Raw genomic sequence first — 17887 nt, 5'->3', positions numbered from 1 at the left:
GAGAAAGATGCCTGCTAGGGGATTTCCCTGGCAGTTCAGTGGTTACACTCCCAATACAGGGGGCATGAGTTCAATCCCTGGTCGGTGGGAATTAAGATCCTGCATACCACACTGCAGAGCCAGAACCAAATCTAAAAATCTTTACCAGTAATAGACTGACTATAGTACATTTTCATGATTTATAACTGCACATTTTGAGCAGCATGCTCAACACTTATTATTTTTTTTAATTGGAGGCTAATTACTTTACAATATTGTGGTGGTTTTTGCCATACATTCACATGAATCAGCCATGGGTGTGCATGTGTTCCCCATCCTGAACCTCCCTTCCACCTCCCTCCCCATCCCATCCCTCAGGGTCATCCCAGTGTACCAGCCCTGAGCACCCTGTATCAGGCATCGAACCTGGACTGAAGATCTATTTCACATATGATAATATACATGTTGCAATGCTATTCTCTCAAATCATCCCACCCTTGCCTTCTCCCACAGAGTCCAAAAGTCTGTTCTTTACATCTGTGTCTCTTTTGCTGTCTTGCATATAGGGTCATCGTAACCATCTTTCTAAATTCTGTATGTATGCATTAATATACTGAATTGGTGTTTTTCTTTCTGACTTACTCCGCTCTGTATAATAGGCTCTTTCATCCACCTCCTAACTGATTCAAATGCATTCTTTTTAATAGCTGAGTAATATTCCATTGTGTATATGTACCACGGCTTTCTTATCCATTCGTCTGCTGATGGACATGTAGGTTGCTTCCATGTCCTGGCTATTGTAAACAGCCAACACACTTTATTTATATTGGCTCAGACGGTAAAGCGTCTGTCTACAATGTGAGAGACCCGGGTTCAATCCCTGGGTCGGGAAGATCCCCTGAAGAAGGAAATGGCAATCCACTCCAGTACTATTGCCTGGAAAATCCCATGGACAGAGGAGCCTGGTAGGCTACAGTCCATGGGGTCACAAAGAGTCAGACATGACTGAGCAACTTCACTTTCACCTATGGGAGGCAGAAACGTCACATATACTATAATCTATATATAGGTCTCACACTCAGAAGACAGATCTTACTTGCCTACCAGTGAAGCAACAGGTGTGAACGAGGTGAGAAAAGGGATGGGATCAGAGCTCTGGGGAACACCTACATTTAAGAAGTAGTGTGGGTGTGGAGTCAGTCGTGTCCAACTTTTTGCAACCCCGTAGACTGTAGCCCACCAGAAATTTTGTCTGTGGGATTTTCCAGGCAAGAATACTGGGTTGGTCCAAGTGGGTTGCCATTTCCTACTCCAGGGGGATCTTCCTGAATTAGGGATTGAACCTGAGTCTCCTGTGTCTCCTGCATTGGAAGGCAGATTCTTTACCACTGCGCCACCTATAAAGCCTTAAGAAGTAGGCAAAAGGTTAATAACTGTGTCTAGTAAGCACAGAGAAATGAGTCATATAATCCTCTTTGAACCTGAGAATGTTATTTCCATAGATACCACAATGATTCAAGTTTAAACATGTTTTGGCTTGAATTTTATGCATTTTTGATAGTTACAGTACTATTGCATTAGAAAATGATGCAGTCATCTGCCTCATTTTGCTGATTAGGATGAGAACAATGAACTTACTAACACTATAGATTGTGTACTCTGTAGTTATTAACAAGAAGTGTCATAAATAAAGCAGAAGGAAAATGAAGCAAAGGTTTAGTTTAGACAACCTAAGATAGCCGATGCCTTGACAACTGTTATGGAATGTAGTTTAAATCTGCTGCTCCCTATCTTGCTTTGGGTATGAACATTTGCTGACTTCCCTGAATTCACTGAATCAGCTCTTTCTCAAGCTATCTTTCCAGGCCCTCCCCCATTTCTGCAGGGCCCTAGGATCTCATCCTTGGGGAAGATGTACACCTGTCTCATCTGTCTAAACACAGCTAATTCATCCACTGAATGGTAAATTCCTAGAAGTGGGGATTATAATCCATTTACTTTCCTTTTTATCAGAATACTAAGTACAATACTGAGAACAATAATGAATAGATGTTTGCTAAGTAAAAGTGCTTATTGTTTTTAATCTCAAGATCTTGCCAAATTGTCCCACTTTCCCTTTTAATATTTTAAAATTCAAAACTTTAGGGTGGCATAGTAACATCATAAACTCAGATTTATACTTATCCTAAAGGGCTCTTAATTTTTTTTTTTTCCCCAGTTCTGGAGTGAGCTGTATGATCCAAGCCAAAAAATAATAAGATAGAGGGTGTTTGCTTTCAATTGTTTAGAAAAATACAAGTGATGAAATTCAGTGTTTGTTTCCTATCAATACTCTATTGATATACAACTTTTTGCTTATAGATATTCTCTACTCTATAAGGGTTACAAAAAAATGAAGCCACATACAAGAAAAATAAGAAGTCTTCTGAAAAGTACTTACGAAAAATGAATTTTCAATATGTAGCATATTATACCACAGAAATTTCAGTCAGAATTCTCACAGCCTTCAAATTTTTAAGATGTTGATTTCCAAATCAATTACCATAAATAGTCAACTCAAAAATACCTTTGTTGATGTCCTTTAGAACCTAGGAGAAGGCAATGGCATCCCACTCCATTACTCTTGCCTGGAAAATCCCATGGACGGAGGAGCCTGGTAGGCTGCAGTCCATGGGGTTGCTAAGAGTTGGATACGACTGAGAGACTTCACTTTCACTTTTCATTTTCATGCACTGGAGAAGGAAATGGCAACCCGCTCCAGTGTTCTTGCCTGGAGAATCCCAGGGACGGTGGAGCCTGATGGGCTGCCGTCCATAGCGTCGCACAGAGTCGGACACAACTGAAGTGACTTAGCAGCAGAACCTAGGACATGATTTTCTGACTTTTACAATTTTTATTTTCTAGTTAGCACCAGAAAACAATCTATATTATGCCAAATCAATCTGAAAATTAGGAGTTATATAATGGCTACAGAAAAACTTTCACTATCCATATTAGACATGACACTCTATTCATCACTTAATTCTCTCCAAACAGGGCAAGGTAATTAAGGCTTTCATAAACTCCTTTTTAGAATGGGCAAAAATCACATCAGAGGCGAATGAATGGCCACGTCGTTATTTAAATTTGGTTCAGCTGGGAGGCTGCGTGTGGGAGTGTACCAGACAAGCACAGGAACACATGCAGGTTAGCACAGGTTAGCGCGCTGCCTGGGGCTCAGTGAAATTTTTAAAAATAATTGGTTCACCACTGTGCACCTCACTCTTATACAGAAACCTGACTAATTTACCACAAACATAAATGTCTAATATTGAAATATTTGTGTATTCATTTTTATACTTCTCGAAAGTATTTCTGGGAATACAAAGGTAAATTCCAAAAAAAAATCCCTTTTCCGTCAAATGGCAGTATTGTGGGAGTGGAAAGATTTAGTCCATTTGTGCTACTGCTAATCTGGCATGACACTGCAGAAAACACAAGAAACAAAGAAGATAATAAATGTGAAGTATACCTGAGGCCTCAAGCTCCTCTGTAAGCCTAGGGTTCTAAAAATTAGTTCCACCTTGTTGAAGTCATAACTGCTATGCCTCAGATTTATTCTGACTCCAGGCCTGGGAAAGAAATGTGCTTAGTCACTCAGTTGTGTTTGATTCATTGCAACCCCATGGCCTGTATAGCCTGCCAGGCACTTCTGGGAAAGAAAACCAGAGGAAAAAAAAGTACCCACTGAGATAAAATCAAGAATGCAAGGTGAAAAACAAAAAGTGCATTAAAATGCATGTAATATGATCTGTGGTAATGATTTCCTCTTCTTTATGTTTTCTGTAGTGGAGAAATACTCTGACTGGAAGGTCGTCTAGTATTTGGAGAAGGGAAAGATGCAACAATATTGAAAATATATCTGCATTCTAGACATTAACTCATTGTTCTGTGTATTATATGCACTGTTCTCTACTGGCTCAGGGTAATTATTTTTAAAGTTGCCATCTGCACCTACTATGAGGCTCTTCAAGTGCCACCAACAGACAGACATGTTCCAGTCAACACTTTAGAAACAGGCAAGGAAAGAATCCAACTACTCTACTTCACTACAGTAAACATTCCAGCAGTTGGCTATAATATCTTCCATGAAATCAGGAAATTTTAAGACCTCTGGCATAGAAATGTCATCCTTCATGTTGATTACACAATGAAGATACTTCTAATCAGGCTACCAGAAAGATCCCCCTCTCCCAAAACATGCTCAGCATTAAAAATAGATGAACTGAAGTATTAACTCAGAAACGGGGTCTTCTCAAAACTAAAAAGATTCCAGAATTTTGTGATAATCTTACTCTGAAAGTACTAATGTACTTACTGCTTGAAAAAAAGCAATGTATTAAAAGTAGCTATACATAAGAGCTCAAAAATTATGCTTAAATTAAAATGTAAAATCATTGATGGAGAAAAGTACGCAGGAAGCCCATTTGCCCCCATTAACTTGGACAAACAGGGGAGGTCATGGAGGGAAGACCCTATAAACAGATACAAACCTGAATTTGCACAATACTTCTGGGGCAAAGGCTCGGTGCTTAGTATCATAATGTTTAAAATTGAGAAGGCTATTTTTATCAGCTGCTATAATCTCTGATGCCTCCCTGACTATTGGGTATGCTCTGACTACTTTTTTATTAGGCCATCACACAGTTATATAGCAGCAGCTGTTCAGTAACAACTATTTAATTGCGTTTTTCTGATATCCTGGATATAGACTATCAGAGTACCCTTTTACAAATTGACTCCATAGTGTTAAACCTCAGAAACTGAGTGAGCATATGAATCTAGGTTAATCTTAAGATTGACTATACTGGGACCTCCCCTTGTGGTCCAGTAGGTAAGACTCTGCACTTCCACTGCAGGGGTGGGGGGGCATGAGTTCAATCCCTGATGGAGAATCCCACATTCCACACAGTGGGGTCAAAAAAGGGGGGAGACTGATTATATTATTTTCTATATAAGCATGTATCACGAAATCCAGACTGTAAATCATAAGGAATGATTAAATATTAACTTAGCAAAAAAGTCTGTCCAAGACTTACTGTTAGACATCAGTCTCCTCCACTGGTTTTAGCATGATTCAGCTTGCTTTATTATAAAGTTTTCTGATTACAGGAGTTGTATGAACTGAGAGGTATACTTATAAATTTTTGCTGTAAACTCTACTCTGTTCCTAGCAAGATACAATTTAAGAATGGAGAAAAGCTACAGAAACCCCTCAAGTACTTAATCTCTATTTAACCAACCACCTTATCTTTTTATGAGTTATAAAACAGGATTCTTCCTTTTTTTTTTTTTCTTTTCCCAAACATCCTCTGGTAATCAAACTACTGAGAAATGGAACTGCCCAGGGAGGGAGAAAAAAATTCAACAAACTGATTCATATAGAGTTGCTATCTCTATATAAACAAACCAAAACACTGAAACCCATTTTTAAAGTCTCTTTTTCAAATAAAAGCTCATAAATGATGTTGTTTTACTTTTAAGATCAGAAGGTCTCTAACCTGAATTGCAAGGCTATTGCTCTTATCAGAAGTTTCAAGGGTCACAAATTAGAAATGAGGGAATTTAAAGAATCATCTTAGAAAAAAATCTGTGCCACTTACAGGATCAAATCATTATAAATGACAAATCCGTGCCACTTACAGGATCAAATCATTATAAATGACAAAGGCGATGTCTGGATTTCTTTTAAGTCTTACTGAAATGTGCCAAGTTTTAGAGTAAGGCAGCGAGGTTTATGCTCAAAGAGGAAAATGATGCTCAAACATACAAAGGCTGCAAGGTTTGCAAACTCAAAGCCTTTGGGGCTGGAAGGAAATGAGAAGGCACAGACTGCATTCCATTAAAAATGGATAGCTACCATTCAGTGTAAGTCAAATGCACTATCATGAAGGGGTGTGAGCCTGGTGTTCAAAATGTTCTGACTTTTCAATCAGATCAATATGCAGAAACTTTCTGCAGAAAGTTTTAAGTATTTAATGTTTTATTATAAAAATGTTATGGAAAAAAATTCTGGTTAGGAAGAAGAATCAAAATATCTATAACCCATACGTGGGCAGGCAGTTTATAACATGTGGACCAATCTTCCAAGTCCCAGTGTGGGTCTAATCTCATACTACTTGGTATAAATAAACTTAAAATGCTTAGCATTCCCTAGGAGAGTCAGCATTAGAAACATCAGCCACTCCAGGATATAGACTTTGGCCTAGAAATGGTGTCTGGAGTATTAATGGGAAAAGGGGGAAGACAAGACACGGTGGGACTATACACACATTAGAAAGAAAATTAATGCCTCCATTATCTTCTGTTGGGCTTTGTAAAGTTCAGTGTTAGAATTCTTTTTTATACCTAAAATGCTAGAATGGGCTGAGTTCCAATGTAGCATGGAAAACTGATTATTGGTTAAAGTATGATTTCTGGATATTGTTACTAGGTAGTAAGCTCTTTGGAAAATACCATCATATCTCTGAAAAAAAACTCAAGAAAAACAACAACAGAGAAAAATAATAACCACAGAGCACACCGACAACCAGGATGAAACAAGACTGCCAAAGAAAAGAAACGTCTTCTTTTGGAAATGATGTGCTAGTACCAGCAGTTACCAAGGGTTGGTTGATTAAATCCAAGTCAAGTTTAACTGGCCACAGTCAAGTATCACTTTAAAAATCGGTCTATTTGACCAGTTCATTCTGAAAAAGAGCAGTGCTCTTTTTCCTTTGTTACATGTGATTTAGACAAAATAAATATGGTTTATCTGAACAAATTTGTTTAAAAAATACAAAATATCATTTTTATATAAAACTCTACCCAAACCAGTAAGTTCAGGTTTACATAAACACACACACACATATATTTAATCCCAGAAGTCCAGGCACAAGCCCATAGGGGTGTGTGGCCACCACAGGCTAATCATTTAACTCTGGCAGTTGTAGGACTGTTGTGAGGTGGTGGGTCTCTGACCTACACTTAACAGCTGTCAGCTTTAACACCCTTCCCATGAGGAAATTTTTAACTTTTGTTCAAAATGTTTGAACAAAACTCACGACTGAACTAACAGAGAAATGTTAACAGGACACTTGGCACAAAAGGACTACGAGAAAGTGGGTCTTCTATAGTCCCTGAGGCTGCCCGTCATCTAGACACAAGTGAGTCAGCGTCCACGGTGTTCAGAAGGTAGAGTTCAGGTTGAACTGTCAATCCCAGATGGTACTGAGGACAAAAAGATGGAAAAGAGTTAGACTGATTTATAAGTATTTAAAATTGGCATTCAAGTATCTATAATCAGCATATAAAAGTAGCTCTTATTTCAGTTCTGCTATACTGATTTTCTTTCAGAAAATAAATGGCTTATAAATATATGAATGGTTTACGACATATATAAAATAACTGACAGGAGCTGAAATAGTTAAGGATTTGTTAAATGCCAAATACAAAATTTGCACTTTTAACTATTCTTGTGACATACTCTACTTCGGCATGGGTGTCTGATCAGGATATTAAGAGCAAATGTACTGCGAGCTTTTATACCTTAATACTAAGTGTGTTAGAACTCAAATTTCAGGGAGTTCCCTGGCGGTCCAGTGATTAGGACTCTGTGCTTTCCCTGCAGAGGGTTCAGGTTCAATCCCAGGTCAGGGAACTAAGATCCTATTAGCTGCACAGAACGGGCCAAAAAAAAGAAAAGAAATCAAATTTCAAATAGTCTAAATTCTAAGCCCTATTGTCTGGGCCCTAATTATCCTTTGGCACTTGAGCAGAAAAAGCCTTTCATTAAACAAAAGAAAGAAACATAAAACGGCATGTGCTAAGAGAAAAGGATCCCAGATGTTTATCAGACTTTATAAGAATTACTTTAGCTGCCTTTAAAACACATTGCCAGGAACTTCCCTGGTGGTCCAGTGGTTAAGAATCCAACTTGCCAGGCAGAAGAAGGTTTGACCCCTGGTCAGGGAACTATGATTGCACATTCCTGGAGGCAACTAAGCAAGCTCTGGCTCTGGAGCCCACAAGCAGAAACTAGAGAGAAGCTTGCACACGGCAATGAAAGATCCTGCGAGATGCAACCAAGACCCAGTGTGGACAAAAAATAAATATGAAAACAAAGCAAAAAAATATATTGCCAGACTCACTCCAGGAGGCCTAATCCAGATGATGTGTATCAGCATTTGTGAAGTTGTAGCTTACTCTTTTCCTCTCCTTTGCATTCACCCTGGGACAATCACTGAGCCTCCTTTTAGCCCTACTGGTATCACCAGGGGTTTTAGGAACATTGTTGCCCCTTGGTACCAACAGCCTCTTTTGGGCCATTCAATTGTCTCATCTGTATAGAGACTGAACCTTCTGTTGTAAGAATCAAATGAGATCATGTGAGTGCTCAGGATGCACACTATAAATTCACAGAAGTATTTCTAGTAGAATAGAGTGCAAAAGGCACTGGGGCTGGGATCAAGCTCCAACTCTGCCATTTCCTATGACCTTGAGCAAGTTATGTTTCCTTCTTGAGCCTTATCCTACTCCTTTGTAAAACAGGAATAAATGCTGCACTTTAAAATGCCAAGGACATTAATAAACTATCTCATTTTGTGTGTGTGTGGGTGGGTGTGATGTCGTGTCCGACTCTGTGATCCCATGGACTGTATAGCCCACTAGGCTCTCCTGTCCATGGAATTTTCCAGGCAATAATACTGGAATGGGTTGCGGTTTCTTAATCCAGGGAATTTTCATGACCCAGGGATTGCACCACGTCTCTTGACTCTCCTGCACTGGCAGACCGATTCTTGACCACTGCGCCACCTGGGAAACCTATCTCATTTTAGTCTTCAGCAATTTTTTTAGACATTAAAAATGCCCATCAGAGGTTTATGATAACTGTGTGACGATGAGACAAAATGGGGCCCATGATAAAACTATTCTCAACTAGAAGGCTAGGAACTACTGAGTCACACTGGCCTTAGGGCAGAAGCACAGCACTTCAGGTTTCAGCCTTTATACTCACTTCAGGGTTTTATGACTCAGGTTTTAGTAACCAAGAGCAATTGTCAGATTCACTGACAATCCACTGCAGCCTTTTCTTAAGTGAACTACGGTGGTGGGGTGGGCATGTAGTAAGCAAGGGCTGCATTTTTAGCCCCAAGACCTCCAGGTTGTATCACTTCATGGCTTAGTAGAGAAAACTCCTTCATTGGAAAAGTTTGTTGTATTGTTCAGGGACACTGAGAAATGGAGCTATATAGCAGAGGAACTGGCTAAACCTTTCAAGGGAAGAGAGGTACGCAAATGAATAAACTATCGGTTCTTACTTACTGCTGGCCCTGTCCATTTTCCACACCCACCAGAAAAAGTATTCAGGTACTTTTGAAAATTTAGCACAGACCAGGCATGCTGCGATTCATGGGGTCGCAGAGTCGGACAGGACTGAGCGACTGAACTGAAACAAAATTAGTCTATGAATTGGCAACTTTTGACCTAAAACATATTCTAGCACTCATCAGAGTATTAAGAGGAGTATCTTTGATATGGTACTGTTTTGGTGCTGCTAAACACCAAAGCTTGGTGTCTAAAGTGTACTATTAAGTGTATACTACGTATTGTATCGGATGATTAGTAAAAATAACACGGGTTCTGGAACTAAGCTAGTCAGGCACAAATGCCAAATGCCTACGATTAGTGATGTGTTATTTTAGTTTCTGGCCCTTCAGTCGCCTTATATATATATATATCCTTTTGCAGTAAGAATTACATGAGGTCATGTGCGTGCTGAGGGCTTCCCAGGTGGCTCAGAGGTAACGAATCTGCCTGTCGATGCAGGAGGCCCAAGAGATGCAGGTCCAATTCCTGGGTTGGGAAGATCTCCTGGAGTAGGAGTACCCACTTGCATATTCTTGCCTGTAAAATCTCATGGACATAGGAGCCTGGCGCGATACAGTTTATGGGGTTGAAAAGAGTCAGACACAACTAAACCTGCACGCACACACACACACATACACACAGTGTGCTTAGACCCCAACTACCATAATAATGTGTTATTTTTAATGTTCCAAAGCTAAGGTGTCAAAAGAAGGTGACACATCTGGACTCACTGGTCCTGTCCAAGGAAGGAACACAAAGCACTGCAGAGGGCAGAGGTAAAGGAAGTCTCAAACCGGGATCTTCAAATTGTGATGCATCCTATGTTAGCTATGAAATTACACCCAAATAAAGAGTTGCCTAGTGTCTTAGTGGTTAGAATTCTAAGCTTTTATGCCATGAGTCCAATTCCTGCCATGGGTTCAATCCCTGGGCAGGAGCTAAGATCCCCGAAAGCATATGGTAGAGCCAAAAAAAGATTAAAACAAAACAAAACAAAACAAAACCAGGGTAAGAAGGATGAGTTAAATGAGAAGAACAACATGGAAAAGAAAATTCTCAGATGATGTCTATGGTGTTTATTCACAGGATTTAGTTCCTGTAAGACAGACAGGGAAGGCTTGCAACAGAGAAAGGGAAAATGAAGTTCTAGTGACACTCTTGGAACAAATTAAGGGTTGACTTAGTTTTTCATGCCATGTGTTTGGTGACAAGCCTAGCAGTTTACTGTGTCTGAGTTTTGTATTTCTATCCGGTCTTTGTATTTATATGCTTTCATTTCTAAGTTAAACAATTTTCCTTTCACCTTCCAAATATGCACACTTTTTATTGGCAGCATATACAGAATATAAACGCCTACCTCAATGGTGAAACAAGACTACAGACAGAAAAATGTTCAGCTTAGAGCAGAAAAAGGCAGAATGACAGTTTTTTTCTCAATTTTAAATATTTTAATGATGTAAACTTTAGCAATGGCAAAACTAATTAAATCAGTGATAGAAATTAGTGCTTGGTGTCTATAATTCATCAAGTCTTCTGGGAACTAAACCTATATTGAGCCTTGAACAAACTGAATTTGAACCTCAAGAGTCTCCTCATATACATTTTTTTTCAAAGGTAAATATGACAGAAATACACGATCCCAGGCAGGATGAATCTAAGAACATGAAATCACACGTTCGGAGGAACACTGGACATGAAAGGCTGAGTATACACATGAAGAGCTGACTATAAATTACACGCCGAATTTTTATTTAATGCCTCCATGAAACACCCCTAACACCTAGATGTCCAGGGAGGTCAACTGTATTCCTCTATCCCTTCTACAGAGAAAAATCATGAACAGCGTGAATCTAGTATGTCAATCCAGGTGGTAGTTGATGTTTCAGTATTTCAAAGTTGTTGAGATCCCACTCATAGAGTATTTTCAAGGTTTAAAAAAAAAATATCCAGGAAACCAAATTGGAAAAAGGAAAAAAAAAACTTTTTAATTACAAACCAAGTTTACATATTATTAAATGGTCCCTAAAAGCTCATTGTAACCACTCCTAAAACCACTAGCAGGACCTCACAGGAGCCAAACTGCAGTTCTTGTCCATTGCTGTTAATTCCCAGTATGCTATAGCAGCAGTTATTTCATGCCATGTTTATAAAGAACAAGGACCAATTTATACAAAGTACAATTGTATATCCTTAAACATTTCACACAAACAGAGTGCACATGCTGGCACTGGAAGATGTCAGCTCTAAACACCGTGTACTGTACCCGAAGTAGTGGCTGAAGAGAAAGCACACTTTCTATCTGAAAGCATGAGGTGGAATACAGCATGGGAGTGTTGTTAACACCGGAAAATACTACACACGTAGTGACATAAACTGACATTTAACTGGGAAGAAATTTTCATCATTCCAAGACATATATATAACTTTGAAAAGAAAACTAGCAGCTTTTACCTGGGCTTCTAAATATTTGTGAATCTTGAGACTGACTGCACCCAGCCAGACTCCAAGCAAAGGTAAATGATGTTAGTGTACCATCTTTTACAAAGAATTTCATCAACATGGCCCTCACCTACTGAGGCCAGACGAGAGCTTAAGAGGTCAGTGCCCGATGTCTCCAGAGTGCCCTTGTGAACAGCTTAGGGAATGATGGTAGGGGAGAGGGAGGAACGGTTGGGGAATTTGTCTCTCATGATTCTGTGCTATGTCACTGGAGGGGCTGAGGCAAAGGTATGGTCAGTGGAACACACAAGTTTACCCTTAAAGCCATGTAAAAGACAGTCCATTCAGTCTGTGCTTTTGACTGTATACAAAGTACTGGAAACAATGCCTTTAGGGGCTCAGGTGATCAGAGAACATCAATCAATAGGCACTCCAGAAGGAAGACACCAGAAATGCAGTCCTTCAATTGCATTCCCATTACTGTTCTCACCAAGTCAGTGGCTATAAAAGACCTGATTGTTTATCTCCACTGGGCAATGTGACTTGGTTTGACATAATCACATGGTGTCAGGCTCCACATGTAAAAATGTCAGAAGTGGCTGAAGAGCAGCAGCTCCATGCTGAAGGGACCCATTTCCTCTGACTCCAGAGCTCCACCATCTGGTCTCAAAGTTTTTCCCTCTGAGGGAATGGCTGAAGAGAGGTAGCCCAGTGCAACCCTGCAGAGAGAACTTGGCAACCAGTGACACCAAAGGACTCGCTGAGAGGGAGTGAGCTTTCCAACGCTTACATCCAGAGCTCCTGAGATTGCCTTGCAAGTCATCTTGGGCATGCTTCAGAAAAACATGATGATTCTGGTAGAAGGTGTTTTTTAGGAATAAAACAGATGGCTCCTCTTCTTTCAAGTTTTTTCACCTCACCCCAAAGTCTCTTGAGAACATCAGTTCATAAATGCTACCATCTTTTTCTATCACTACCCTCCTGGAGGAAGGGGAAGGTTTCTCCACTCTTAAGTGCTCAAGAAGAAATACCATTGAGAGAGCTCTGTACTAACATGAGAGTTATTAACATTGGGACTCCCAAGAACATTTCAGTAAGCTCTCAATCTCTGAGGGAAATCATCAGAGTGATTTTTGGAAGAGATTGGTATTAGTCACCATGACCACAAGTGAGTTTTACCATCTGTCCATTTATCATCTTCTTTAATGCTTTCTTACCCCTCTTAATTTTCAATGAAATTAAAGTGAAAATAAGTTAAAAGAATCCTGAACCTGATGGAGGTAGACTATCTCATAATTTTATCTTTAATATGACTCAAACCACCCTAACTGAGATTTTATTTTTTATAGTTAATTCAAAAGGTATGCATAAGGAAAGTATTTCTCAGACTTTTCAATCCATTATCTTTTTATAAATAAAACTTGCATACCTATTCTGTAATTTGTATTATGTTTTTTTAACATATAGTCAGTCTTGTTAAGAATCATGCATTGAGAACTATCTCACATAAAGATAAAACAACTGACCCTGGGACAGTGAAAGAATTCAGTGCTGTTTGAGAGCAGGTATCAAGCTGTCAAAGATCCTAAATCCAGTTACCAGGTTAGGAGTTCAGGAGGAAAAATAATGCTATCTTTCAAACAAATATGCAACAATGTCTTTCCCAACAAAGGGCTGAGTCCTAAATGCAGTCTGTGCAACAGCACATACCTTTGGCTATGTTCACACAGTAAACCATAGAAACACACTGGCTCTGATGGCTACCTGTGAACAGTGTTTACTTAGTATAGCCACTGGTGGCTTCTTCGGTCAGCAGGACTTTAGAGATGCTTACCGTGTGCCCACAGTCCAGGAAGGACATGCCCAGTGCAATCAAACATTGCCAACCCTAAAAGAGAAAATATAGTCATCATTCACTGACCCCTCTGGAGAGCCCACTTACCCCCCTCACCGCCCACACTGCACTGCTCAGATGCAAACCTCTTTGCTGTACTAACTGCAGTCCTCAGCTCCCTCTGTTCCTACTGCTTTGTGTTTGTGGTGTGTTTGTGGCAGAATTCCTTGAAGACCACTACCCATTTCAGTCCTACTCCACTCCTCACAATGCAGGGCAATGACTGACTGGCTAATACAACTGCAACAGTCTCCTGAACTAAACAGTAGGAATTCACCTAGAACCAGTCCTCAGGCTTGAAAATGGGTCTTCAACATTTTCTACAGCCTCAGGGTGACTAAGAACGACTCGGCACTGTCGTAACTGATCTGCATGAAGGAAGGATCCTCTTAAGTTCTACAGCACTCTTTTTTTGCCGGGGGGGGGGGGGGGGTGCTGGGGGGGCGTTGCAGAGCTCAGTTCCCTTACCAGGGACTGAATCTGGGACTTTGAAGTGAAAGCCAGAAATACTAACCACTATGCCACCAAGAGTCACTCTACAGCGAATTGTTAAAACAATTTCTGTCAAGGCCATACTGAGTTACTTGGGTTTCCTGGGAGTAAGTCCTTGTATTGTAGGGTCAGTATAATCTTAGTGTGCCCATGGTTTACTGAGGAAAAAAGCAGAGCTATATCTATCTAAGACATAATTTCTCGATATTCATTAAAATGATGTTCCCAGTCAAGTATCTGGCAGACCCTGACACGGGGGCTAGGTAAGTATTGTCAGATGAGCAGGGGGTTTCTATCATCCAGTCTTCCCATTCTCTGTAGCAGACATGGTATAAATTCAGCTGTCCCCAGTCCTCAGCCCCTCTGATTTTTAGAGAAACCTGTCTAGAATAATGAGGGAGATGTGTTGTTGGCATAGCTGCTTTTCACTGATATAAATAATGTTACAGAAGAAGGTGAAAATAGAGAAAAGAATATATCCATAATCCCACCATCCAAAGGCAACTACTATTACCATTTTATATAACTTACTCTAGACTCTTGACCATTTTTTTTATTATCTAGGTGTTTATAATTCTGCATTCCTTTTCTTTTCATTATTATTTATTTTGCATTCCTTTTCGATATAGCTTGTTTTATAACCATCATTCTTTAGTAATTCTAGAATAATTCAACGAGAGATTATCACTATTTACTTGAGTCGTCACTGGACAGCTATTAAGCAGTAGAGCTGGGCAGGGCTGTGAACCCACATGTGCTCCCCGCAAACATCTGAAATCACAAGACACAGCTCCATTCTCCAACCCCATCTCATACCACTCTACTTTCTACACGGCTGATCTTTGAGTTCTTCAAACATACTACACTCTCTTGTTAGGAATTATTAGGAATGGAAACCAGACAGAGTGACAGATTTTGAAAAATGATGGCTCTTAAGAACAGAGGGAAAATTTATGATTAAAAATATTCTTTAGTCACAGCTGGTTTAACAATTTCATACAAATCGTGTCAGTAACCTGAAGACAGGTAACCATATGCTCTTTTGGGTCCTTTCTCTTCTGAGTGTTAGATGCACCTCACCACCCCTGCCTCCTCCCAGCTGGACTTACCAAGTAAAAGACAAAACTCAGATAAGCTACGCTGACCACTGCAGCCACCACGTACAATACCACGTGCCCTAGATCCTGCACATAAACCACGACAAAGTACATGTTGATGGAACAGATGATAAGGACCAAGATACCGCCTGCAATCCTCCAGCCTCTGTCAAAAGAATCAGCACAGTTATTGGTAGAACAATCCAACCTGTCCACAAACAGAAAAAAACACTGTGTCTTTTGGGGTCACAGGACAGGAGTAAGTGGCATTTAAAAACAAACCAAAAAGTGCTTATGTCCCAGATTAGGTTAAATGAGCCAAAGTTACACAATGATAGGGAGAAAGAGGAAGAAGAGAAAAAAAAACACTATCAAATAATCCCTATTATTTAAGCCCCTAAAAATGCAACAAGCCTTACAAGTGAAAAAGTCATGAGTCTCTAGAGACGCAACAAGTCATTTAAATACCCCAGGTACTTTAGAGATGTATATAAAAGGTATTAGCTTATGCCTCCCTCATTAAGATCATTTAACATGGATTTAAGATACTTTAACCTTCAGTGGCTGAAGTTGAAGAGTTAAAGCCCTAAAAGCTAAAAAATTTCCCACCAGAAACAAAAAATGTGCTTGCCCTCCGTTGTTAAATTCATGGTCTCCATTTTCTTTGATATTTTTTACACTGAAGTATAGTTGATTCACAATGTTGTGTTTATTTATTTTTAATTTTTGGCCACACCCTGTGGCATGTAGGACCTTAGTTCCCTGACCTGGGATGGAAATCGCACCTCCTGAGCTAGAAGGCAGAGTCTCAACCACTGGACCACCAGGAAGTCCCCAACAGTCTCTATTTTCTAAGTCAGAGATTGAGAGGGCAGCTCTAGAATCATGTCTTAAAGCACATAGTCCCCCTATGACTTAATTTCTGACTAGTCAGTTTGATGAAGATACCCTTCCCCCACACATCTTGGGGAACTAACAGAAGTACACTCACAATCCATTGGCAAATTCGCTCATCACAGGCCGCAAGCTCGTAAAAGTGAGGATGGGTATGAGAGCAAAGGGAAGCTGCAAAAGAAAAAAATAAGATCAGACAGGGCTACGGGGGTTCCTGTAATACCCTAGAGAGCAGCACAGTTAGCAAAAGGGAACCACAGACCCTGCCTCACCTACTCTGTGAGAAATGATTCTTGTCATCGCAACATGCTGGAGGGTTATGTGGAAATTTGTAGCATGAACCTAGCGTCAGTTATGCTCATAGTGTCTACAAAATTTCTATCTGCCTTGTCTTCTTAATCTCCATAATACCCAACAATCTCCTTTACATTATTTAATGTTCGCTTTGGTTAATGAATAATTTTGTGTTCTATATGTAATTACAGCTTATAATTCCCATTCAACAGGCTTAGAAAAAAACAAGCCACTTCTAAAAACCTTTTAGATTCCAGAGATTTCATATGCATTCACCATAGACCAAGACTGTGCCTCTTTCTTCCTCTGAATTTTCCCCACACCCACACTAGGCTTGGTACCTAAGAGCAATACAGAATGCCTCCTGACTCAATGGGATGTGAGTTTCCCCAGCTCCCTCCTCACCTGTAAGCTCTGAAGAACATTCAGGAAGTCATTCATTCCTGTTAGATGCTCCACGTCTTGGAAGACGGCCACAAGCAGAGTGGGGATGATGGCAATAGAACGGGTAAGAATCACTCGGGCAAAGCGTGACCACTTTAGGTTCAGGAATCCCTGGAAGAAAACACAGAAGGAGGATGAGTGTCTGAAAGAGGAAACAGAAAAAGGTCTGAGGAGGTTTGGGAAGACCTTAGAGGCACAGAATTAAGAAGGGACAAAAGGGCAACATCCCCTTCCTCTCGTCTATCCCAGTCACAGCAGCACGTACCTCCATGACAAACTGGCCGGAATAGGTTCCTGTCATGGTGGAGCTCTGCCCCGCAGCCAGGATCCCCACCGCCCAGATGTAGAGAGCAGCAGGCCCGAAGTAACACCCCAGCACAACACCCTGGAGAGGCAAGGGAGAGAGATCACCTGAGACAACACCCCAAACATATCCTTGGTGTCACTTCTCCCCATTTCTGGCTATGCACCCACCTCTACCAAGCGCTGTGCTGGCACTGTCCCAGAAGCTAGACTCGGGTCCTGACCTCGTATTAGAGGCTTTCAACCTAAATTCTGTTGGGTAGGCCCCCATTCCTCCTCAGCCTAGTCCCTTCTCTTCTCTAGGCTCCTAAAGCCTTTATCCTCAACTCATATGTTACGTATCAAAAAGAAAAATGACTATAACACACTTCCCAAATTATATTCCTAAACACACTATCCTGGAAGATGGTAATAGGAATGGAGAGAAACCTCCAATAAATTTCAGAAATGTTAAATACTATGTATTGTGTACCACTGGAGGTTCACAATGTAATCAGCATAAAAGGGACAGAGAGGCCCCAGTAAAGACCACTTTACTGGAACTTCCCTGGCAGTCCAGTAGTTAAGACTCTGTGATCCCATGCAAGGGGCAGAAATTTCACCCCTGGTCCGGGAACTGAGATCCCACATGCCACACAGCACAATCTAAATAAATAAATAGTCT

General features: G+C 40.3%; 1 protein-coding gene across 11 annotated transcripts in view; it reads right to left on the bottom strand.

Moving 5' to 3' along the window:
• Positions 1–2849: 2849 nt before the first annotated feature.
• The window catches only part of SLC11A2 (solute carrier family 11 member 2), a 35917-nt gene continuing 20879 nt past the window's right edge, over positions 2850–17887 (bottom strand). For 7 of the 11 annotated variants that reach the window (XM_024991780.2, XM_024991781.2, XM_059886454.1 and 4 more), the window contains exons 12-17: positions 17186–17305; positions 16882–17031; positions 16280–16353; positions 15301–15454; positions 13640–13693; positions 2850–7227 (exon numbers count right to left, since the gene is read on the bottom strand). In XM_024991780.2, coding sequence (XP_024847548.1) covers positions 7150–7227; positions 13640–13693; positions 15301–15454; positions 16280–16353; positions 16882–17031; positions 17186–17305 — 630 coding nt within the window. In that variant the 3' untranslated portion in view covers positions 2850–7149. 11 annotated transcript variants of the gene reach the window in all.

The sequence above is a fragment of the Bos taurus genome, chromosome 5, assembly GCF_002263795.3.
Source record: "Bos taurus isolate L1 Dominette 01449 registration number 42190680 breed Hereford chromosome 5, ARS-UCD2.0, whole genome shotgun sequence".
Classification (NCBI taxonomy): Eukaryota; Metazoa; Chordata; class Mammalia; order Artiodactyla; family Bovidae; genus Bos; species Bos taurus.
Note: the sequence above shows the minus strand (reverse complement) of the source record. Positions and strands in the feature narration are given on the sequence as shown.